The following is a 24,833-nucleotide window of genomic DNA, read 5'->3' on the forward strand; positions in this document are numbered from 1 at the left end:
AAATTGAAAATTGACCCACATAATTGAATGAAGATAATTATTTATTTAATTAATTTGAAATTTTCAGTCATGAAGAAATGATGATTATGATCCAAAAAAAATCATAAAAAATGATGGTTTTTAGTTGGTGGGTCCAACACCAACGAAGAGGCCCAATCCACGGCAGACAACGATGAAAAAAACAAGAGAAGCAAATAGATTAAACTTCATGCAGAGAGGCATCGAAGTGCGGTGCCACGTCATCGAGCATAAGAATATTTCCATATCTGGCACACACCAGATCGTGATCCCGCCAACTCCGAACAAAAATTACATCGAAAAAGTAAAAAAAGAAAAAGAAAAAAAGGTGAAAAATTCACCGTCGAACCATTTTTATTGTACTCCTCTAAAGCGACAATGCCTTACGCAAGCCCACAAGCCCGCACGCGCACACTCCAAACGGTGAATTTTTTCCTGTGGAAATGTGAGGTGAAAATTGGTACCGATTTTAACTGTCCGCTTATAACATTACACCACGCGCGAAGCACACGCGCAACGACTAAATTTAATGGAAAAAGTTAAAATAATCCTATTTATTTTCTTTTGTTTATTTACCGTGCCTGTTTGCTTCAGTCTATTATATGTCGGCTTGTTTCACAAATTATTAAAAAAAAAAAAGAAGGGAAACAGAGAAAGAGAGAAGAAAGCTGGCTTTTGCTCTGCTTTTGTTTTGCTTTGCTTTGGCTTTGGCTTTGTCTCTCTGATTTCCCGGCGACAAGTCTGTTTCCTTCTCCTTGATCCCATAAAGTTTTTTTTTCTTTTTTTTTTTTTAAATCTCTTTTCGTCTGATTCTAGAACCAAAAAACGGTGAGCTTCAAGAGAAGAGCAGTTTTCAGTTTGATTGGGAAAATGGAACCGGTTGTTAACATTCCATGCAGTTAGTTCTCTACGGTTCGGCTTCTTTAAACGATTCATCGACGGAATTTTTTTCTTTTTTGGAAATGAAATGCTTCACGTGATTGAAATATCGAAACGAATCAAAGCTTGTAACGAAGGTAATGAAGAGAAAAGTAGCTCAGAAAAGAACGAAGTTTTGGCGTTTGGTTTCACTTCAAGTTAGGGTTTAGTTTCTTTGGGATTTGAGTGTGAAGCAGCGGCGTTTCTTCAAGCGCGTATGCGGTAATTTTCCGACAAGGGATACTGCAGAAAAGATTTTTTTTTTTTTGAAGCGTTGATGGTTTCATTGCTAAAAGAGTGGAAGTAACTTTATGGTGAAGAAAGTTGATCTTTTTCACGCGTTTTGTTGGAGCAAAACAAGTGATTGGATTCCTTAAGAGTTTTGTTTACTTTTTATTTATTCAAATTTGTTAGCATGAAGGCTCCACCAAATGGATTTTTGGCAAATTCTGCAGAAGGTTTGATTTTTTTCTTACTGATTTCTTTTTCTCTTCGTTGTACTCTGTTTCTGCTTTTCTTTTTCCCCTCGGGTCACAAAAATCTTTGGGTCTTAAGCAGTGAGAAGTTTGCTTCATTATTAGTATACATTTAGTTGCTTTATGGATTTTTTTTCTATATTATCCAGATCCCTCTAAATTGTTATTCGTTAGAATTTATTAGTATTATTTTTGGTTTTTTTTAATGCTCTGAAGTTGTTCATGTAAAATGTAATCTTTTTGGAGAAATACTATAAAATCCCATTTTGATAAAAATGGAAATAAGCAAGTAACATGTCTAAAAGTAAACGTTCTTGTAACTGAGTGGCAACTTTCCTCATTTTAGTGGGTAAGGTTTGGATTTTGGAAGATTTACCATTTTGCAAATTGGAAGTGAAACAAGGATGGAAAATAGAAAGAGAACATGAAACAACCATTGTTTTGTTAATTCCAAATATAAAACTCTTAATTATATAAGAATATTCATGATAACTTCATTTTTAGAAGCTGGCTATCTGGGAAAAGTAGGATTAGTTATTGATACTAGGAAATTGGGGAGTTTTTGCATGAGACTATAGAGTAATTGTTGCCTTGTCTATCTTTCAAATTTCACAAGAATATGGATATCGAGAATTTTTTGGTAGTTGATGCTTTAATTATTTTTATGACTTTTTGTGGTCTTGTGGGATGTTTGATAATATTCTGGTTGGTTTTGGAAAGCAGGAGAAAGGAAGAGTATCAATTCAGAATTATGGCATGCTTGTGCTGGACCACTTGTTTCTTTGCCGCCAGTTGGAAGTCTGGTGGTTTACTTTCCTCAAGGCCACAGCGAGCAAGTGAGTCGCTTTCCTCATTCATTCCTGAGGAATAATTGTTTCTGAATCTTGTCTTCTATGAAATTTTCTCATATTCATAAAAACTTTTCAGGTTGCAGCATCAATGCAAAAGGAGACTGATTTCATACCAAGCTACCCTAATCTTCCTTCCAAATTGATTTGCATGCTCCATAATGTCACTTTGCATGTAAGCAAAAGCAAGCCATCATTATACCAAGCTTTTTTTTTATTTTTTTATAGTCATCGAAGGTTAAAAGGTTGTTCCTAAATGAAATATTTGCATTTAGCTCAAGATATATAGTGCATGGTGCACTATTGGATTGATGATATCCGTTTCATATGTCAGATAATCTTTTTACATTAAATACTGGATGATTTGGCTGGCTTAGGTACTTGGTGCTTTATGGTGCTCATCTATATAGTGGTAGATAATGGTACATGTGCTTGAATGGACTTCTTCAAGGAGGTTCTTGTTTGGTGCTGGGTCATGCTGTAATATGGATGAGGATCCTGGGGGGTATATGCATGGATATAATTTTTTAATGGTCAGAAATGATGAAAAAATGCAAGGAAAGTTATATAATTCTTTATTATTGCTAACGAATTCAATTATTTAAATCTTGAATCAGGCTGATCCAGAAACTGATGAGGTCTATGCCCAGATGACTCTTCAACCTGTAAATAAAGTAGGTCAGCTATTAATTTTGAGAATATATTAATAAAAATTGCAGAACTCCATCCATCCCTTTTTTTCTTTTAAATTTTCACATGTAGTGAATTATAGGAAGATTGCTTAAAGTACTTCTCTACAGTATGACAAGGAAGCATTACTGGCATCTGATATGGGCCTCAAGCAAAGCAGACAACCTGCTGAGTTCTTTTGCAAAACTCTTACAGCTAGTGACACTAGCACTCATGGTGGATTTTCTGTGCCTCGTCGAGCAGCTGAGAAGATCTTCCCGCCTCTGGTGTGTAGAAACTTTCAATATTTAGGTTTCTATTTTAAGATTTGAGAGGTGTGAGGAGAGCATTTTGTGTCTATTATTCCTGAGCTCTAAATGATGATATATGGTAGGATTTTTCAATGCAACCACCTGCTCAGGAGCTAGTAGCTAGAGATTTACATGACAATACATGGACATTTAGACATATTTATCGAGGTATTGTTCTCTTCAAGATGTTGCTCTCCTCTTTCATTAGCAGAGGTCTACTGGTATTAATATCAAAAGACTGCAGCTTGATCAAAGTGTTTTATGATGCAACTTAGTCGTTACTTACTTTTTGTTAATGTTCACAAAAAAATTTTAACTTCCTTGCCAACTTTTTGAGTATAAAGTAAGACGGGTAGATTTGAATGTTGTTTCTTTCTCTCCTTTAACGTTTCTTATAAGCATTTGATAATTTCAGTGTTTCTTAAATGTTACTTTTATCTTCATTGACACTAATGCTTTATGGTGATACTATTAAGTCATATAAATTTGTTCAACATATCAAGGTTGTTTCTGCATTAAATTTTGTCAGAAGCTAATGGAATAATATATCAAAATGTGTAATGCCATCTTTTCAGGTCAACCAAAGAGGCACCTTCTGACTACTGGTTGGAGTGTCTTTGTTAGCACAAAAAGACTCTTTGCTGGTGATTCTGTTCTTTTTATAAGGTATGATACATACACTTAAATATATCTGTATTTGATAAAATTTAACTAGATCAGTCTCCATTTTTCTGCTTTAACTGAAATACCTTGCTTGTATGTAGAGATGAGAAGTCACAGCTGCTCTTGGGTATAAAGCGCGCTAATAGACAGCAGCCAGCTCTCTCTTCATCAGTGATTTCTAGTGATAGCATGCATATTGGGATCCTTGCTGCCGCAGCTCATGCTGCAGCCAATAACAGCCCATTTACTATATTCTACAATCCAAGGTTTTGCTGAAGCATATTTTGGTTGTCCTTTGATTTATTAGTATTATGTAATTATCAAAAAATAAGCTATTAATAGGTCTGAAAATATTTTTTTAATTTTGATAGGGCAAGCCCTTCTGAGTTTGTGATTCCGTTAGCAAAGTATAACAAAGCCATGTATACCCAAGTTTCTCTTGGCATGCGGTTTAGAATGATGTTTGAAACCGAGGAATCTGGGGTACGCAGATATATGGGTACAATCACAGGTATAAGTGACTTGGATCCTGTGCGATGGAAAAATTCACAGTGGCGCAATCTTCAGGTATTCATTGGACATAATGACATTCATGAGTTCAAATATTTAGCCTTTATTGTTATTTTGGAAAATGTCTGGCATGATTTGAGTGGAAAACACATTATTAACATGCAAATAATAAGGTACATCTAGTTTTGTCCTTCACAATACATTGCTCTATTATATGTGTTTGGCTATATAATCCTCCCCTGCTGGGGCTTACATACGTAAGCTTGGTGATGGATATTTTAGCATATGTCTTTTTAGTCTTGTTATTTAGTTGTGAACGCTTAAACTGACTTGCTCATTGGTCCAAGATTCATTCCTGCTGTACCATTCACACAAGTTTAAAACAATTCCTGCTTGATTAGCATTAGCCAATATTTCAGTGCAAATGGAAAAAAAGGCCACTTGATTTTTGATTTTGGCAATTTACTTTTATATTCTCAACAGGTTGGATGGGATGAATCAACAGCTGGTGAACGGCCCAGCCGGGTTTCAATTTGGGAAATTGAGCCAGTTGTAACTCCTTTCTACATATGTCCACCTCCGTTTTTCAGGCCCAGGTTTCCCAAGCAACCAGGGATGCCAGGTAATAATATTTACCAGATATATCATGCTGTAAAATGGACAAGGAATAGGAAAAATTCATGACCTTAGTTCTAATCTTTGAAAATTCGTGGGCAGATGATGAGTCTGATATTGAGAATGCTTTCAAGAGAGCTATGCCCTGGCTTGGAGATGACTTTGGTATGAAGGATGCCCCTAGTTCAATCTTCCCCGGTTTGAGTTTAGTTCAGTGGATGAGCATGCAGCAAAATAATCAGTTTCCAGCTGCTCAATCAGGATGCTTCCCATCAATGGTTTCTTCAAATCCCCTGCATAATAACCTTAGCACTGATGATCCTTCCAAGTTATTGAATTTTCAAGCTCCTGTATCACCTGCATCGAACATGCCATTTAACAAAGCAAATGCAAACCAAGTCAACCAGTTGCCTCAGGCACCTATGACATGGCCCCAACAGCAGCAGCTTCAGCAGTTATTGCAGACTCCTCTAAGTCAACATCAACAGCAGCAGCAGCAAACCCAACAGCAATTGCAGCGACAACAGCCGCAACAACCACAACAACCACAGCAGCAGCCACAGCAGCATCTTCTTCATCAACAGCAGCCACAGTCACAGCCACAGCAGCAGCAACAACAACAGCAACAACAACAACAACAACAACAAAGACAACAGCCACAACTGCAGCAGCAGCTGCAACAACAAGCATTCCTACCGGCTCAAGTAAATAATGGCATCATTGCCCCTACCCAGATCTCAAATCAAAATTTGCATCAGCCAGCTGTTTACTCTCAGCTTCAGCAGCAACAATTACTGACAGGCAATAGCCAGTCTACCCAAGCTATCCTTTCTGCTAATAAGACTTCATATCCTTTGACATCATTACCACAAGATACACAGATTCAGCAACAAATGGAACAGCAGACTAACCTCATACAGAGGCAGCAGCAACAGACACAGTTGCAGCAACAACAGACACAGTTGCAGCAGCAACAAACACAGTTGCAGCAGTCACCACTGCAATTGTTGCAGCAAAGCCTATCCCAGAGGACACAGCAGCAGCCACAGATTCAGCAATTGTCACCGCAGGGCCTCTCAGATCAACAGCTTCAATTACAACTGTTACAAAAATTGCAGCAACAGCAACAGCAGCAGCAGCAGCAGCAGTCGTCTCAACAATTACTATCCCCAGCTGGATCACTGTTGCAGCCTCCAATGGTGCAGCAACAGCAAACCCACCAACAAAACCAACCATTGCAGCAGCTGCCTCTCTCTCAGAGCCAGCCACAACCACTTGGCAGCAATGGCTTCTCAACATCAACTCTCATGCAACCTCAACAGCTTTCAATGAACCAACCTCAAAGTCAGAACAAGCCACTTGTGGCAATGAGAACCCATTCTGGTCTTACTGATGGAGATGCTCCATCATGTTCGACCTCACCTTCTACCAACAATTGTCAGGTTTCCCCATCAAACTTTCTAAACAGAAGTCAGCAAGTACCATCCATATTGGTGACAGATCCAGTTGTTGAGCCTGCAAGTACACTTGTTCAAGAGCTTCAGAACAAGTCTGATATCCGAATCAAACATGAGCTGCCCACCTCTAAAGGACCAGACCAATCAAAGTACAAAAGTACTGTAACAGATCAATTAGAAGCATCGTCTTCTGGAACATCATATTGCCTGGATGCAGGCACCATCCAGCATAATTTCTCCCTTCCCCCCTTTTTGGAAGGTGATGTCCAATCACATCCTCGGAACAATCTTCCTTTTACAGCTAATATTGATGGTTTGGCACCTGACACTTTGTTATCAAGGGGATATGACTCTCAAAAGGATCTTCAAAACCTGCTTTCTAATTATGGTGGCACTCCAAGAGATATTGACACAGAGTTGTCTACTGCTGCAATAAGCTCTCAGTCTTTCGGTGTGCCAAACATACCTTTCAAGCCTGGGTGCTCAAATGATGTTGCCATCAATGATACAGGAGTTTTAAATGGTGGGTTGTGGGCCAGCCAGACTCAACGCATGCGAACATATACAAAGGTAAGTAACCCACTAATTATGGTTATGCTTGTTATGTTATTTATTCTCTTTGTTTTAGATAGGTTCTGATTTCTTGAAAGAAAAGGTTGATTTGTCTTCATACTTCCTGTTGGGGGTTGGTTAGAGAGGAGTCCTTTCAGCATTACTTAAACCAGCGCAGTTGAACTAATTGCTAGCAGTGCCAGTTTTAAACCTTGTCACTGGGGCCTACCTATTTTTGAGCCGCGAAAGTAGGAACAACATAGTTCAATATAATCAGATTTTTGAACCTCATAACTAGAGCTACCTACTTTTTGGAGTTTTTGAGCTCTAAACATGAATTGAAGTCAAATAAACAAGTATCTTTTTTTTATTTCATCTGTCTGCGATACATTTACGTCAGAAGGGAAGTTAGTTTCAGCTAAATCATCATGTTGTAGAACATTTGTTTGGCTTTTCATTTTTTTAACTTGTTTCACCTTGCATCTGGGGAAGGCTGTAATATACCGTTGATCACGTGAGGTCTTACCATTTTTATGATGATGTCTTTTGTTATTGCACAAAAGTTATTGGATTACTTTCTATGACTCCTTAGATTTCCTGTTGCAGTTGAAAATTTCTCACTCAAATATTCTCTTTCAGTCTTACAATTCTTGCATCTTGAAATCCTAACTACAAATCCTTGAGTTGCTTCATATCCTATAAATATTACGGAGATTTACAGTTGTTAAAGCCTTTTCTCATTATAACATGATCAATTCTCTGTATCTTTTGCTGAAAAATTCTAAATGTTTGGTGCTGGTTTGAACTCATGAAGGTGCAAAAGCGTGGCTCTGTAGGAAGATCAATTGATGTGACCCGCTATAAAGGGTATGACGAACTCAGGCATGATCTAGCCCGCATGTTTGGTATTGAGGGGCAGCTGGAAGATCCACAAAGTTCTGACTGGAAATTAGTTTATGTGGATCATGAAAATGACATATTACTTGTTGGTGATGATCCTTGGGAGTAAGCGAACAACCCTTTAACTTCAACTGTAACTTTTAGTTTTTGGTCTTTCTATTTATCCTCAACTTTTTACTTTCTAATTGTTTGCAGAGAATTTGTAAGTTGTGTCCAGAGCATAAAGATACTGTCATCTGCTGAAGTACAGCAGATGAGCTTGGATGGTGATCTGGGAAATGTGGCAGTTCCCAATCAAGCTTGCAGTGGGACTGACAGCGGAAATGCATGGAGAGGACATTATGATGATACCTCAGCTGCCTCATTTAATAGATAAAAGTCTCAACTCTGATAAAAGACAAATTGATATATCTTCAGCTATTGGACTTTGCCCGGGCTCGTCGATGACACTGTTGAATTCACTCAAAAAGATACAATGAATCTAGTTCTTCAAGGAGAGGTGATCACCCCGTGGGATTGAGCCTTTAGAAAGTATGCTGGTTGCAGGTGTTAAATTCTAAAAGCCACTGCCATGAAGTTGGCAGAAGGATTTATATTTTAACTTAAGCATCCACATTTTGACATTGGCCCTTTATTGGTAGTTCTATGGTGAGGGTAAGGTGAAGGAGCAGAGGCAAGGGACAGGTGATGTATGATATAACCATATTTAAAGCTGATTTGACATTCTCTCCTGTAAATGCTATGATGTAGAGCACATTATCCGCAAGATGTGTAGTGGTTGTAGCTATTACTCGGCAGATACAATTAGCATCAATTTTTGTTCATGTTGCAGCCGACGCTTCCTTCCACCCCTTCTCTGCTAATTTAGTAAACACCATGATTGATGATGGAAGGCATGATACCTACAATCTTATTGTGAGAAATAATTCTTATATGCATCAACAGCTTAGACCTTGCGCTGATCTAGTAGAGGTATTTGCTTATTCCTCCACATTTCCCGGTTCCAAAGATGAATGACGCCTGCACTTTCTGAAATTTCTCCCAGAGGGAAATAGGTATATGAACACCGCATAAGTGATGCAATTCGAGGATTAGTGGGTAGTGATACAATCTGTCATAAAAAGTAAAACTCTTGAAGACATCCGAAAACTTTCTGGGATATATTTAGACTGTTTAGTTTCGTTTTTTTTTTAACTTAAAAGTTATTATAAAATTTTTATGAAAAATAATAATTTTTAAAATTAAGTTAAAATTATTTGGTAAATTTACTTTTTATAAATTTTTTTTATACATAAGTTGTTTGGCGAAATAACATATATAAGTTTTAATTTTAGTTAAAATTATCATAAATGATATTTAATAAATATTTTTTAAAAAAAATTAAAAAATTAATTTTATTTTTTTATTTAAAATAAATTTTTGAAAAATTTAAAAAAAAATTATATAACAAAATTTATAATTAATAATAAATCATAAAAAAAAGTTTTACAAAAAATTTATAAGTAAAACATAATTCATAAATAATTTGTTATTGAATAATAATAAATATATAAATATTGAAGAAAAAAATTGAATCAAATAAAAAAAATGAGATGAAAGATTACTGTAACTCTTAACCCTAACAATAAAAGAGAACCCAAAAGCAAAGAAAAAAAGTAATAATAATAATTCAAGAAAATCACGTTTAGCTATTAACATCCTTACTAACAAAATTCACCTCCATGAACAATATTATCTCAACAACCATAATTAACAAATATTATTTCGATTTTTATCTAATTTATCTCAACAACCATTGACCTATTTAATTAATTATTTCGATTATACTCATCAAATATTATATACACTATAAAAAAATTAAAAATAAAAAACTTCACATAATTATTATATCAAACAATAAATTAAAAAATACCAACTATTAAAAAATTTTCAAAATAAAAAATATTTAAATATAATATTAATTTTTATAAGAATAAAAAAAACTCTAAAATAATAATTTACAAAAAAAAAAAAAAGACCTACAAGGAGAGAAAAAAATTTTTTGAAAAAAAAAACCTTTTTGATAAAAAATAACTCTCCTAATAAACTAACGTATTTTTAAAAAAAAATTCTAATTAAAATTTTTTTTAAGCTTTTTTTTTAAATTTTATTTTTTAAAAAATAAATTACATTTTTTTCAAAATTTTTTACAAAAACTTATTTGACCCAACTTATACTTTTAAACAGTAAATAAACTAAAAATAAACCAAGCGAAATGGACACCCCTTGTACCTAACCACTTTTCATTATTTTTCATCCGAAAAAGTTCCCATTATTGCCTAGCATCTGGACTAAGGACAACATAGCTGCAGTGATTTATATTGAAGATAAAAAAAAATTACAATTCAAAATCCTCGAGCCTTGTGGCAACTCATCCATAAAATTCAGTTGTACACCTAGCACATATCTCATTAAACAACTAAGAGAGCACAGCCATTACATCAGAAGCTCTTAGAGCAATATAGTTAGTACCATCACTGCCCTTGAAGTCATTCCCTGCATACTTGGAGTAAAGGACCGTGTTTCCTGGGGCAACTGACAATGGCTTTCTGTTACCTTCCTCATCCAAAGTACCAGGTCCAACTGCAATCACCTGTTTCATTCAACGCAGGGTATTAGTAACACATTTTGCACCGTAGCAGAAAGCTATATGCCCTTTCCCACAAAATTATAACAGTTTCTCACCGAGCCAATGGAGGGTTTTTCCTTGCTTGCCTCTGTCAGCAACAAACCTCCAGCAGTTTTCTCCTCAGCTTCAGCAACCTGCAATCAACATTCACACACAACACTGAGTTCCTCAAAGTCCATATACCCACAGTTGTGTCTGTAACATGAGATTAAATTGAAAGAAGGCCCTAGTACAAAACTCTTAGGGAGGTTCCAAACTTTTGAGGACTCAACCAAATAAACAAAAGCATTATAGAAATCCAATGATTAATTAAATTATTAATCTGGGCATTACACCAGAACACAGCAGTACCAACCAAACTAACAGATTTTGAATGAATAACAAACCTTAATTAATACTCTGTCATTCAAAGGCTTGAGATCCTTGACGTCATCCGTTTCAAGAATCCCAACAATGTCATCCTCCTTAAGAATAAGATGATTGGAACCATTGAACTCAACCTCAGTACCAGCATACTTGGAATAGATGACCTGGGCACCAGTCTGTACAAACATAGTATTGCGTTAGTTTAATATTGATGCAACACAGAAAAACTGGGAAAGATATCTAATCCTTGAAATCCACCTTGACCGAGATTTCCAACTTGGTCTTCCCAATTGTCTTCCCCTCGCCAACGGCAATCACCTCACCTCCTTGAGGCTTTGACTGAGCTGTTGTTGGAAGCAAAATGCCACCTTCAGTCTTCTGCTCCGTTTCTTTGATCTTCACCAACACTCTATCACCCAAGGGCTTAATCGAAGTGTACTGCAGATAGCAATAAGATCATCTCAAGTAAGCACAAGCAGTGTACAACAAGGAGCTAACCTACGGAATAGCATCATTGAAATTATCAGTTATGCCACACTAATTGCACGTAAATTTATCTATTTTGGGAGCTTCTACAAGCCAACAGCAACAAATTCATGTCAAGTCTCCTTCATCTTGAACGTGCTCAGAATAAAAAATATAAATAATGCATTTCAATCTGCAGCGTATTCATAATGTATTGAGAATTCATATATTTGAATATACAAGGCAAGAAAACAGCAAGATGCTTCAAAAGACCCTAATTTAGCTAATTGCCCTACTCAAGTTTAAATCTAAATTTTAAATCACACCAACAATGCTTTAGCATTTGAAAAATACCCACAGAACAATGGCAAAAGTTATGAAGCAACGTCCAAACAAAGATCCCAAGGAAGTCACATGTCCAAAAGTAAAATAATGAACCAAAACCATCACAACTATATTAAGTTAAGACCAGTAAACAGCTTAACAAGAATGATAAACAATTGCCCCAAAACTAGTTCACAAAATGTAAATCTTTACCCATTAACAACAAAACAATAGCACCAATAAAATTACAACAGGAATTACCTTAGGAGCAACAACGGTGGCAGCTTTTACAACCAAGCTCTTAAAGGACCTCTGAGTCAAAGCCCCAGGCTTTAATGTTCCAAAAGACGAGAACTTCACAGTGGATGGCCTTAGCCCTTCAAATGAAGCCAAGTTCCTTGCTGATACAGTCACTGATGATGCTGTTAGGTGAAATGTAGCCATTTCTGTACTCAAATTTCCCAAAACACAAACGATTTTCAATTTCTTACAACCAAGTTTTCTTTAAAAAAAGAAATCCTTTACCTTTAAGATAAAAAGATTATACCTTCGAGAAAGATGGAGCTCTCAGGAAGCTACTGAAAATGATAAGGGTTGGTGTGGTTTGGTTGCTTCAAACTGGAGAAGTCCAAGAAGATAAAACCCTAGAGTGCTAAAATGGGTTTTATTTATCATAAGAGACTTCTAGAACATTGGCGTTCTTAGGACACTGATTCACAACCACGCGCCGAAAATTCACAAAGCGGGTTGGTTGGGCTCCTACCCGTATAATATCAAATAGCAAACGATGGAGCAAGTTTTGCCTGAAGCGGGTTACACTAAACCCGCCCCGGTATTGGGTTGTAAATATTGAGCAAATCATTTCTGCCACGCGCTTCAAAGGAGCAGGTGGAACACACTCGAAAGAAACCACCAAAGCAAAGAGGTTTCTGGAAGGGAAAAAATGCTATCCATTGCCATTTTCAAATTTCCAAAAGCTCCTGTATACCTTATGGGCCCAGGCCTGTAAGAAACCGGACCTTATCAATGACTTGATTCTTGACTCTTGGCCCATTTGCTTTGCTGTATGCACACCTGGACACACAGGTTCCTTCGCACAATTCACGTAATGAAATGAAATGCATATTTTATGATCATAGAATAAATAAATAGAAATAATCATTATGCGAATAAAATAGTTTGATTTATAAAATGAAATCATTATATTCTAATATTATTTCAAGATTTTAAGAATAGTCTTGAAACAATAAAGGAAAAAGTGATAAAAATTTTTGTACCACAATTTATAATTTTTTATTTTAAAATATTAGTTTGTTATAATTTATTTAAAATATTAATAGATTATAATTTAAAATTTTAATATGATTATTTATTTTTTATAGTTTATTTAACATATTGATAATTTATAATTAACACTTTAAGATGATTTTTTTTTAAACTTTCAGTAAATAATTGGGAAGGTGGGTGATGAAAGAACTGTTTCCTATGTTCTTTGAAATGGTTGGCAACATTTCGTAAAGAAGATTAGTTGATTTTTCATCCTATTTGAAACTTCAATTGTAGTTTCCTTATAAAAGCATTTTCCAGGTGATTGTCATGTGAAAATTAATTGTTGCTAAAGATGTCGATTTGCCGAGTCCTTCACAACTTTTTCTTTCCCTTTGGAAGAAACTTTACCCACGTACCCAATAGCTATAATGTACTCTAGTCATGAAATTCTTTATGTAATAACGCCACCTTACAACTGCATAATCGAGATTCCAGATTTGAATCTTCTACTATAACTATTACAAAAATAGTATGTTGTGTACAGGAGAATTAGTTGTATTGGACTGAAGTACGAACTTTTTCTATACCACAACCGTGGGAATTCACTTACCAAATTGAATAATGGAGTACAAGAAGGGAACTCTATCTACTGTGGATGTTGGCGCGTGTTAAATGACGAATTGAAAATATTTTCCACATGGGCGTGCGTTGCTGTGGTATGCTATCAATCTTCATTTTTTACTTTGGATAAGTACTAGGAATATATTCATTGGTTTCATTATTGACATAAAAACCAAAACGTGGGCTTCGATTAACTCATATGTTGAATATGTGCAGCTCTTGCATGCCTTCAAAATTGCAACTAAACGTGTCCCACCAACTACAACTACACACCCTGTTTGAATAGAGATACTGTGTTTTAACTCAACTAATTAACTAGTGGGCATATTGAAGTTAAAGTAAGGAATTTTTTCTGTGAAAGGTCAAAGTCGTGTAATCCTTTCCTTTGGAAAACTAACCCTCTCAATAAGGGCATTCTCTGATTGAATTATTTATTTGGAAATCTAGGTCTCACTCCGAGGTCTTGGCCCCATCTTTCTGGAATGAGTGAGGGAAGCCAATGAAAACCGATAACATTGAAATCTAGAAGCTGTACGGCCAGTGAAAACAGGGGGCATCGTGTTGAATTCTTAGCAAAGTGGAGCTACGGGTGCCCACTATCCAGTAGCTGGGGCTGGATTTTGCCCCCTCCCTCAGGCCCCCCGTGCAGTTTTCTAGTGATCGTAAGCAATCACGAGTTCTCGCCTTTATGACCTTGCCATATAAAAGCTACAACCTGACTGAATATTTCAGCGACAAACAACTAAAGCTGAGAGCCATGGGAACAAAAGGAAAAAGGGGATGAATTGTTTCAGCATTTGTTTGCGTTAATTATTTGACCAGACGGAATAGTGGGAAATTGGAGACATTTGTCTTATCCAGATTAGCCATATATTAAAAGTTTCCAAGAAGCTGGGGGATTATATTACTGATTGTCAACTTTGAATTTTCATTAAACAGCCGGTATTGGAAAAGCCAGGAAACATCCTTTCCTCATCGTTTCTTTTCATTTCAAGCAGTGGGCAGCTTTTAGTTTCCCCGCATACCATCGACCGCTAAAGGTCCCGTTGATTGCCCCTTCACAGCTAACTAAAACCAGTCAAATCTGATACAGTTTTGGATAGGCCATGCTTTTTCTTTGACCAACGGGTTTGAAATTTGATGATTGCTAAGTTGAACAACCTCTCTTTAAAGTTTTAACGTATAGATCATGGATGACGTATTAGACTTGCTTGGAGAATCACTGGAGTGAAAAGTTAAAAGACTAAAGCCTTAAGAAGTCTGAAAATCGAATGCCAAATGTCAGAGCATATTAAAGGCTTGGTAACAAGAGTCATGTGCATGTCATGTGATTATTTATTATAAATAATTATTTTTATTATTTTACTATTTTATTGTACAGTAATTATGTAGTTAATCTAGTCATTAATTGGTTAGTTGGTGTCGACTGTACTAAAAAAGAGACTATTATAAATAGATTACTTGTGATACTTTCCTTCCTGAATGAAGAATAAAAGAATTTCTTCTTCTTCACCATTGTTTTGTTTTCTCTGGACCAGTTCACTCGGTTTTAACATGACGTAAATACAAGCGCGTGCCCATGACAGAAAGATCCATTGGCGGATGATTTGAATTGGTTAATTGCATACTCATCAAAGCTGACGTACAAGGATGACGCTGGGGGGACCTTACTCCTGACGTCCGTCCGTCCGTCCCTCCGTCATGTTTAAGATTACGCTTTGGAGCTTCTTCGGATTTGGCTCTCCTTAATTTCTTGCAAGGAAGCTAACATGGGGCTTTCGCTTTGATGGCGAAAGCAATTAATCTCTCTAAACAATTCGCTTATCTCTCTCTCTTCTTGTCTGTAAGCCGGTGACGGTTGTGGCATGGGAATATGATTCTTTGACGGAACTTCAGTTGTTTAAATGTGTTCAAAATAAAGTAGTGTGAGCTCTAAGTATATATGTAAACCATTTGACCAGGATCCAGATTATTTAATTAAAGAAAAGTTGGTAGTAGGACTTATCTGGTAGAAAATTATGCTTTCTCACTTGAAAGTTTTCTTGGCTAATAGTACTAGTATATAAATTATATGATAACAAAATGTGTCATAACTATTTCACATATATTTGCACACCACTTTTCTTTTTTTAGAATATTTAGGTTTCTATGATCTAAGTCAAATGGATAAATTGTTGACTTCATATTTAATCTAGAATTGTCCCAATAATCATCCCAATTTGTCTATTTCCTTTCTAGTATAATCACAAATTCTACCTTTGTTTTTTCAATACATTTCAAAATGCCTATTAAGAAAGAAAATTGGGATTTATATCTTGAACCTCCACTCTAAAGGGAAAATAACAACAACTTCTTTTGGCAAATCAAAGGTGTTATTACAATATTACATTAGAAGAATAATGTCTACACCCACAAATGTTGTATGATTGTTGTATATGTAACTCTCATATAAGCTTTCACTTTACAATTTATCACAATCATTGAATTATGGATTTATAGCAAAAAAATTAAAAGGATTTTTAAGCTCAAGTTCATAATTCAACTTTAGTTTACAGGGGTTGATATTCAAGGTTTTAGATACCTTGTGAATTCAAAATTTTATATGAAAGTTGACTAAAGGGTAATTATAAAGATAATCATATTATATATATTAAGTTTAATATATATAATAATAAAAAAATTAAAAATTGAGGAGTGACAACCGCCACTCCCTTAGCTCCGCCAATGCTTGTCAAGTTCTTCCTTCTTATTTTACATGCCTCTAAAGCGTATATGAATATTGATAAGCACTATTAGTTTTCTTCTTATGTTTTAATGTAATTAAAATTTTATAATTATAACACTTTATAATTTAACTATAATACTTATAACAACTATTAGTTATTAATTTTATAAAATATAACTTAATAAAACATGTGACAAATATGTAATCTCACTTGTAGGTAGCGTTTGGTATCAAAGCAGTGAGAGCACATTCTCGGCAAAGTGTCCAATTAAATTACATTGTAGTGTATTTTGCAACAAACCACTACAATGTAAGATTGTAATGCAATTATATTACAGCCAATAGATATAATGTGATTACAATCCAAAACCAATGTAATCAGATTGCATTGCACTCTACAATGTTATTAAAGATATTTTTACCTTTCAACTTTATTACTTTATTAAAAGCATTTTGCAATGCTATAGTTTATTTTTTTATATAGATTTCGATTGATGTCTTTTTATTATTTTTTTATATAGATTTCGATTGATGTCTTTTTATTATTCTTAGTGATCATTGGTGACTGTCAATAAAATTTATATTATCTTTTAAAGGAAAAAGAACTTAAAATAAAATATATAATATAGAAAATTATATTAAGAAATGAAAATAAAATATATAAGATTATAATAAGAAATAAAAATAAAATATATGACATTAAAAATATATTTAAGAGTTGATATTATATAAAAATTAATAATAAAAAAATACAAGTATATTAAACTTGCATTTTAATAAATAGGGATAATTTTGAAAATTGACATTATATTCCTAACAAAGTACTTGTAAATTAGACACTGCATTTTAATTATTACTTTACTTATAGACCAAATAATGCAATGTTATTTTCTCTATAATTAAATTACTTATAATTACATTACATTGTAAAGTACCAAATGCCAGCATAAAGTAAAAACTTCATTAGTAAGATCATAATTCTTAATGTAAATATTGTGTAACCTTTTCTTTTGTAGATAGGTGTAAATAATTTGTCAATGCGATGCCCTAAAAAATTAACTTTGTGGCCCACTGAGGATGAGACTAAAAGCCTGTCTGGCCTAAATTTTTTTAATATAAAAGCTATTATGAAGCTCTTATGAAAAATAATAACTTTTAAAATTAAATTAAAACTGTTTATAAGTTAATTGACAAAATAAATTATATAAGTTATAATTTGGTTAAAATTACCATAAAGGGTATTCATACTATCTTCAATCACTTAATAAACTAAAACGAAACAAATCTTCTTCTAGCTTATATACGATTTTAGATGTTAAAATCAAAGAATTCATACAAAAAGTCTGTTTTGAACTTATATACAATTTCAGATGTTAAAATCAAATAAATCTATACAGAAACGGAATAGCTCTCAAACTTGATCTAACAAGTAATTGAACCATGATGCTTCATTCCTCAAGAAAGAAGAAAGAAAAAATAAAAAAGAAACAATGTATTTGACATTAAAATGTCATTGTTGACATGACATGTGAGATGGATTGAAAATGCTAATGTGGTAGTGCCACATGACACTGACATGTGTTGAGTTTTGAACCCAAAATCTTATGCAAACACAACAAGCTCTTTACCATATAATCTAAATCCTTACATTTGATTATATATTGTTTTTGTTTCTAACTTTTTTCTTTCTCTCTCCTTTTACCTTCTCCCTTAAAGATCAATCACCAGTCATCGGACGTTGTTGTCGATTGCCGGTCAACAGTCACTAGTGACAGTCATGGCAAAGCATGTTTGGTGATTGTCAATCGACATTCGGTGATTGACGACTCATGATCGATGACAACATCCGGTGACTAGCAAGCGGTCTTTAAAGGAAAAGGTGAGAAGAAAGAGAAAAAAAAGAAAAAAGAAAAAAGAAAAAGAGGAAAGAAAAAAAGAAAAGAAAAAAAAACCAATATATAAACAAAGGTAAGGGTTTAGAGTAGGAGTTTGTTGCGTTTTGAATTAGGTCTTGATTCAAAACTCAATAAGCACATAATATATTTTTAGAGAGGACATGCCATGTCTTAATATTAAAGGATTAAATTGTTGTGATTTTGAGTTTAGGGATAAATTGTTGCGATTTTGAGTTGAATGACTAAAGTGAAGAAAACGCATGAGTACAGGGACTGTTGAGTTATTTTGACCACAAAAAAAATTATCAAATTTTGTTATTATGTTGTTGGGTTTTTTTGTTTTTTTTTCTAATAATCTTTGTAGAGAGAAGTATTATAAGACTAAATTATTACGATTTTGATTTGAGGGGATAAATTGTTGCAAAAAAAATTCAATTTTGCTATTATGTTGCTGAGTCTTTTATTTTTTTTTCTAATAATCTTTGTAGAGAGAGGTATTAAAAGACTAAATTGTTACGATTTTGAGTTAAGGGATAAATTGTTACGATTTTGAGTTAAGAGACTAAAATGAAAAAAATACATGAGTACAGGGATTGCTGAATTATTTTGACCACAAAAGAATTACAGATTTGCTATTATGTTGCTCGGTCTTTTATTTATTTTTTCTAATAATCTTTGTAAAGAGAGGTAAAAGAGAAAAAGATTGCAATTTGTGACGAAAAAGGATGATATGCAGAAGAAAAGAGAGAAGAGAGAAATCTATCGAGAGAGATATGATTATTTTATGAAAAGTTGACGTGTTTTAGAAAAAAAAGAAAAAAAAGTTTATTTTGAAAACTTTTATTTAAGTTTTTTTTTTAATTTTATTCTTTAAACAAATATTTTTTTAGAGTTTTTTAAAATTTTATTTTAATTTAATTATTACTTTTAAAAAATAAGACCAAATAGACACTAATGCAAGCATGTGATGCAGCAACATCTTTTTGCTATTTAAAAGCCAATAAACTATTCACTTCATCTGCCTTGATTTAAAGTTTTAAATAATAAAAAAAAAAAGGTTTGGAAATTCGGGCACGAGTAATACAAGGCCCACGTGGTGTAAATATTGCCCGAACTCTCCCCGCGTAACAACGCCAAAGCTATTCCATCAGTCGCCACGTGCCCGTCCTGAAAAGCTTTGCGGCTTCAAAACTCCAAATCAACGCGCCTCTCTTTCTTTGACTGATGACAGTCAGAGACTATTCCCCCCCCCCCCCCCCCCCCCCCCCCCGCTCACATATATATAAGAGAGCCGCAAAGTCCCCTATTCGTAAACTCAACAAACCAAAACAATCCTTTGCAAACAGAAAACGCTACTACTGCTACTTACTGAGAATTTCGAAGACAGAAGCGAAGCAAAGAAATACTCAAAAGACAACCCAGTTTTTCTCTCTTTCTTTTGATTTAAATCGTAAGCGAATGGTGAAAAACATAAGCGACAGACCTGCAGCTGAGAGAAGCGATTTACGATTCAAGGGTGTGCGAAAGCGAAAATGGGGGAAGTGGGTGTCCGAAATCAGACTACCCAACAGCAGGGAAAGGATTTGGTTGGGATCTTACGACACCGCCGAGAAAGCAGCGCGTGCTTTCGACGCCGCTCTTTTTTGCTTACGCGGCGGCTCTGCTAAGTTCAACTTCCCTGACAACCCACCGGATATAGATGGTGGCAGGTCTTTAACCCCGCCCGAAATCCAAGCCGCCGCTGCTCGGTTTGCCCAAATGGAGCCTCCGAGGACCCAGGCGGAGCAGTCCACCTCTGGGTTTCAAACGGAGTCCTCATCACCGTCGATTTCAGAAGGGACAGTTCAGTTGGATAGTGACTTGCCAATGGACGGGTCGTTTATGGATCTTTTGACAATGGGTTCGGATAATTATGCTTCAGATTATGGCATATTCCCTGGATTTGATGATTTGTCAAGTTATTTTCTCGGATCATCGGTGCCCAACATCGGTTGTGAAGAGGATAATATTGAAGGGATTTTAGTCCCAGAATCTTTTCTTTGGAATTTCTAAAGCGCGTCAGGGCGAATTCTGGGCATTTTAGTATCCAGAGTTGCATCCTGGTCCTTTGATGGGCCAATTTTTGTACGGTCCATCCTTCTTTCTCATTCTAAAAAAAGAGTCAAATTATTGTTTCTAAGTATAGTTTAATCGTGAAGAAGAATGTAAAGTAAAGCATTGTAGATTTTTTTTTTTGTAATTTTTGTAGTAATTGGTTCAATTAAATGAACGATTACTGTTCTAGATTTTCTTTTAATACAAATTGCTCATTATGTCACTTCGGCTACTGAAATGGATACCACATGTTTGTTATGGGTTATATTAGGTTAAGCGATGCCATTGGACTTTCCTCGTACTTGCAGGGCCCAAGCTGTCATGACATTGCATTAAAAAAACTAAAGACTTTCTGCTTTGCACCTACAAAAATGTCACATCCCATTTTCTATTTATCCATTTGACATCCATAAAATTGAGGAAAAGCGATCATCAATATACTTAGTTACTAGACCTACAATTTTTTCAAATTTTATGCTTAATATTTTTATATAGCATATAAAAAATTATCATATTGATTGTTAATCATTGTGTATAATATAAAAATATAATATTATCTTAACAAATGCTCTAAGACAATCTTTAATGATATTACTTTTAATTTTTTGTAGATTTGAAAAAAGAGAGATTTAAATTTTACTCTTGAAATAATAATATCATACACTAATTAATGAACCAAATACTCTTAACTTTTATTTAGAAAAATTTTTGAGTTTCAATGTTCTTAGAGAGTGAATAAGGAGAGTAGAGTTGCTTCTAGAACTATATATAGTTATTTTCATCATGCTTCTTTTTTTACAATAAAATTGGGATATTTCATAAAGAAAATAATAGTAAAGTTGAAGAAACTTATGGGACAAATTAATAATACACCTTTCGACTTACTCAGATTTGATAACAAAAGAACCTTTGAGTTTCATGGTTGGCATATAACTTTGGCAATGTCTTTCTTAGAGTGAAAATTCAAGAGTGCATGATGCTTAATTATATGTCTTTTTTATTTTTATTTTTTTTTAATTCTTGCATAAGATTGGACAATGTCTTCCTTCTTTTTTCGTTAGATCTCTTGTGTATCTAAAAGAAACACAGTTCGGTGATCTTTTCACTCTATATTCAATATTTAACGAAAGTAAGATTTGGTCGTAATTCTTTGATATGTTCATTAAAAGATTTTATCAGTTTTAACAATATGGCACATGCAAATTTCCTTTTCTCTTTTCATATTCACTCATTTTCAATCACTATCAAGATATAATTGACTAATAATGGCATAACAACCAAAGAAAAAAAATCATCAAAATATCCTCAATTTAAAATTAGTTTATTTATTTATATTTGAGGATATTTTTATAATCCCTTGAGAAATTAAAAATCATTCATAGAATATTAATTGTGAAAAAAAAATCAGAAGGCACCATATGGGAAAAAAATATTGAAATGAAGAGAAATGTACATGAAATTTACGATTTCAAACTTTATGTTTATTTGTTGTTTAATGTTATTATTTTTTTTACGATAATTGTTAAAGAGTATATTTGTTCAGATTAAGATATAAAATAGTAATATTTTGATATAGTATATTAAAAAATATCATATTAATTGTCAATCCTTTTGAATTGTAGTTTCAGCTTTACTCACTCTCTTCACTTTTAGTCGCAAGCATGGTTGAGCTTCCATGTTTTTAGAGAGTGAATAAGGAGAGTAGAGTTGATTCTGGAACTATATATATATATATAAAATTCTGTCCCATTTTCTCTTAAATTGTTTGATTTCTACACAATGAATAAAAAATAGTAAATGCTTCTTTACTTACAATGATTGATACATAAATTGAGATATTCCAAAAAGAATATACTAGACTGAATATATATAAATATATATACACACACATTATGATAATTCAACAATTAAAATTTAATTTAATAATTTTTATTCTATTTTTTAAAAATCAAACTTCTTTTTCTTTTTTTTTGTTAGATATATATATATATATATATATATATATCTTTTAGCTCTATATTCAATGTCCTTTTGCTTTATATTCAATATTTTGCAAAAATATATTCAATATTCCACAAAAATATGATTTGATCATAGGTTTTTGATACGATCGTCAAAAGATTTTATTAATTGTAACTAGACGATACATGAGCATTTCCTTTTCTCTTTTTCATACTCACTCATTTTCAAATCGTTATCAAAGGTAAAAACTGACAAATAACGAAACAAAAACAAATGAAGAAAATAAAAAAAATGCGGCGCTGTAAAATCTTGTGGTCTTAAATTATTTTGTGGTTTGGACGAACAAAAAGCAACAAACACCCAAAAAACATGCATGCTACAAAATCTAGAAGCTAAATCTTTGGAACTTCTTCTGGTTAGGAGGAAGATGCCGAATCGGTGGAAGTAACACTGAGTCGTACGAATCAGTTCAAGAGATACCATAGATTTGACAACAATTTATTGAATGAAAGACAACTCAAGTCTCCATCTAATGCCAGCTTTGAGCTAATTGGCAAAACCAGGCTTCCCCAAAGATAACCAAAAGCAATGAGAATTCTTATCCATCACTGTGCCTATGGCTGCTTGCTGCTTGCACACGGAAATTCTTTCCGCCACCGAGGCCACGTTTGGGCGAAACCTACAGCCAGGCAACTATTCATCCCCTTCAAATTTTGGTATACATGAATTAAGGTTGACCTTCTAGAAACAAAACTAGCCACGAGACAGTGGAAAGGAAATAGAAGCGAATTCCTACTTGCTCCACGTGTCCACTTACCGCACATGCAATTAAAATCCTCCCACGTGTTGACCCAATTTAAATCCGACGGTTTATAAGCTTCCACGTTGAGTCCCCATGTTCGCCCATCACCGCAAAATCCCGGCGGTATTTCCTCCTTAGTTGCGTACGTGGCAGTTCTTCGAACATCCACGCGCTCTGTCCTTTGAGTCTGCCATTTTTCCTCTTACAAATCTCCTCTTTGTTTTTTTCTTTTAATATTGCTACATTTAAAATAAAAATAAAAAGCGTTCGAAATTCAAGGAAGCGGAGGAAAAAAATGGTGAGGCCGGGAAGGGGGAGGGATAACGGCGTTAATAATAACAGCAGCGCCCGTTACAAGGGAGTACGTATGAGGAAGTGGGGGAAATGGGTAGCGGAAGTACGGCAACCGAACAGCAGAAGAAGAATATGGTTGGGTTCTTACAAGACAGCAGAAGAAGCAGCGAGAGCTTACGACGCTGCCGTTTTTTGTCTGCGTGGGAGTTCAGGGAAGCTTAATTTTCCGGATAATCCTCCGGATATAGCAGACGCTAGTGAGTTGACGCCGGCGCAAATCCAGGAAGCAGCTTTCAGGCACGCGCGTAAGGATATTACTGAAGAAGCGGAAGTGAAAGAAGAGATGGCGGCGGGTGGGAATTCTAACGGGGAGTGTTATTTTGGTGGTGGGAGTGTCGGAGATGGGTCCGGTGGAACTTATTATCACTCGTCTGGTTTTTGGACTTTCTAGCTCTAGGAGTTTTCTTTCTTTTCTTTTTTTCTTTTTTTGTTTTGTTTTGAATACCACGTTAGTGTATGCAAATTTGATAGGTTTGTAGTTGGAAAGTTAATGGGGAGTTTTTGAAGTGATTTCTATAGTGTTTTGCCTTTCAATATGATATGTATTTCGGCTCAATTATGCAAATTTGAATGGAGTTACAGATCTACAGTATCTGTAAAGGTTCTATCAACAATCTGTGTTCCTTTGGAATTGCCATATAAAACGCTGAAATGCATACTTTCTTCCTTATTTCTTTATAACTTTTCATCAAAGATACTTCTTTATTTTCGGCTCAGAAAGAAAACTTGGACTGGTATAGCCACTTGATGAAATTGCTAGTGTCTTTTAGTTCGATGAAAAATCTCTCTTCCGATGCAAGAAAATGGAATTCAAAGTATTTAAGAAGCAAAGATTCGTTGAACTAGCTAACATGTTTCTTTCGAGTTTGGCGAGTAAGAAGATTGGCTTTGAATGTTTTAACGACCTTTTCCACATCGGCTTGACTTTGATTGAGTAGCTTGTACAAATTCCCAACTTGAAATAACCGCAAAGTCCATGGGGATGGGGGATTGTCACGTTTGCAAATTCCGTTGGAAGCCTTTTGCTTGGCTTTCCCACAGAGTTGCAATCGCCATGGAAACCTGCATGCGAAGATCTCTAGCTTTTAGACACATGATCAAACAGCCTGCTCTCTTTAAATTAGAACAAGAAACACCTTATTATCAGTATAACAAAGAGAATAAAGTGTAATTAATACATAAATTTAAGTATCAATATGAATGGGATTAACACATATCATTCTATTTCCAACATACACCTTAAAAAATGGAATACATCATTTCAAGTTTGATAAAGTAGTAAGGTAATGAAGTGAATAATTCTTACCTATATCTTTCAACAACCAATTTTGCGGGCACATTAGGCTTCTAG

General features: G+C 34.5%; 3 protein-coding genes and 1 pseudogene across 3 annotated transcripts; 3 read left to right on the top strand and 1 right to left on the bottom strand.

Annotated features, from left to right (window-relative positions):
- The first annotated feature begins 638 nt into the window (after positions 1-638).
- Positions 639-8,768, top strand: ARF19 (auxin response factor 19). Its single transcript, XM_007012516.3, has 13 exons — positions 639-1,394; positions 2,136-2,248; positions 2,340-2,435; positions 2,878-2,934; positions 3,061-3,216; positions 3,324-3,408; positions 3,816-3,906; positions 4,005-4,169; positions 4,275-4,470; positions 4,897-5,035; positions 5,131-7,055; positions 7,852-8,042; positions 8,133-8,768. The coding sequence occupies exons 1-13, from the start codon at positions 1,352-1,354 to the stop codon at positions 8,311-8,313; spliced, it is 3,438 nt and encodes a 1,145-aa protein (XP_007012578.3). The 5' UTR covers positions 639-1,351; the 3' UTR covers positions 8,314-8,768.
- Positions 8,769-10,202: 1,434 nt separating this feature from the next.
- CPN20 (chaperonin 20) lies at positions 10,203-12,449 on the bottom strand. The gene is made up of 6 exons (XM_007012518.3): positions 12,308-12,449; positions 12,022-12,206; positions 11,230-11,409; positions 10,992-11,147; positions 10,662-10,739; positions 10,203-10,569 (listed from the first exon to the last, which is right to left on the bottom strand). The coding sequence occupies exons 2-6, from the start codon at positions 12,202-12,204 to the stop codon at positions 10,396-10,398; spliced, it is 771 nt and encodes a 256-aa protein (XP_007012580.1). The 5' UTR covers positions 12,205-12,206; positions 12,308-12,449; the 3' UTR covers positions 10,203-10,395.
- A 7,117-nt stretch (positions 12,450-19,566) lies between these two features.
- LOC18588240 (Integrase-type DNA-binding superfamily protein) lies at positions 19,567-20,587 on the top strand. Its single transcript, XM_007012522.3, has one exon. The coding sequence runs from the start codon at positions 19,729-19,731 to the stop codon at positions 20,320-20,322; it is 594 nt and encodes a 197-aa protein (XP_007012584.3). The 5' UTR covers positions 19,567-19,728; the 3' UTR covers positions 20,323-20,587.
- A 2,693-nt stretch (positions 20,588-23,280) lies between these two features.
- LOC18588241 (ethylene-responsive transcription factor ERF017 pseudogene) lies at positions 23,281-24,096 on the top strand (annotated as a pseudogene).
- The last annotated feature ends 737 nt before the right edge of the window (positions 24,097-24,833 follow it).

This window comes from Theobroma cacao, chromosome 9 (assembly GCF_053813885.1).
Source record: "Theobroma cacao isolate CCN51 chromosome 9, ASM5381388v1, whole genome shotgun sequence".
Classification (NCBI taxonomy): Eukaryota; Viridiplantae; Streptophyta; class Magnoliopsida; order Malvales; family Malvaceae; genus Theobroma; species Theobroma cacao.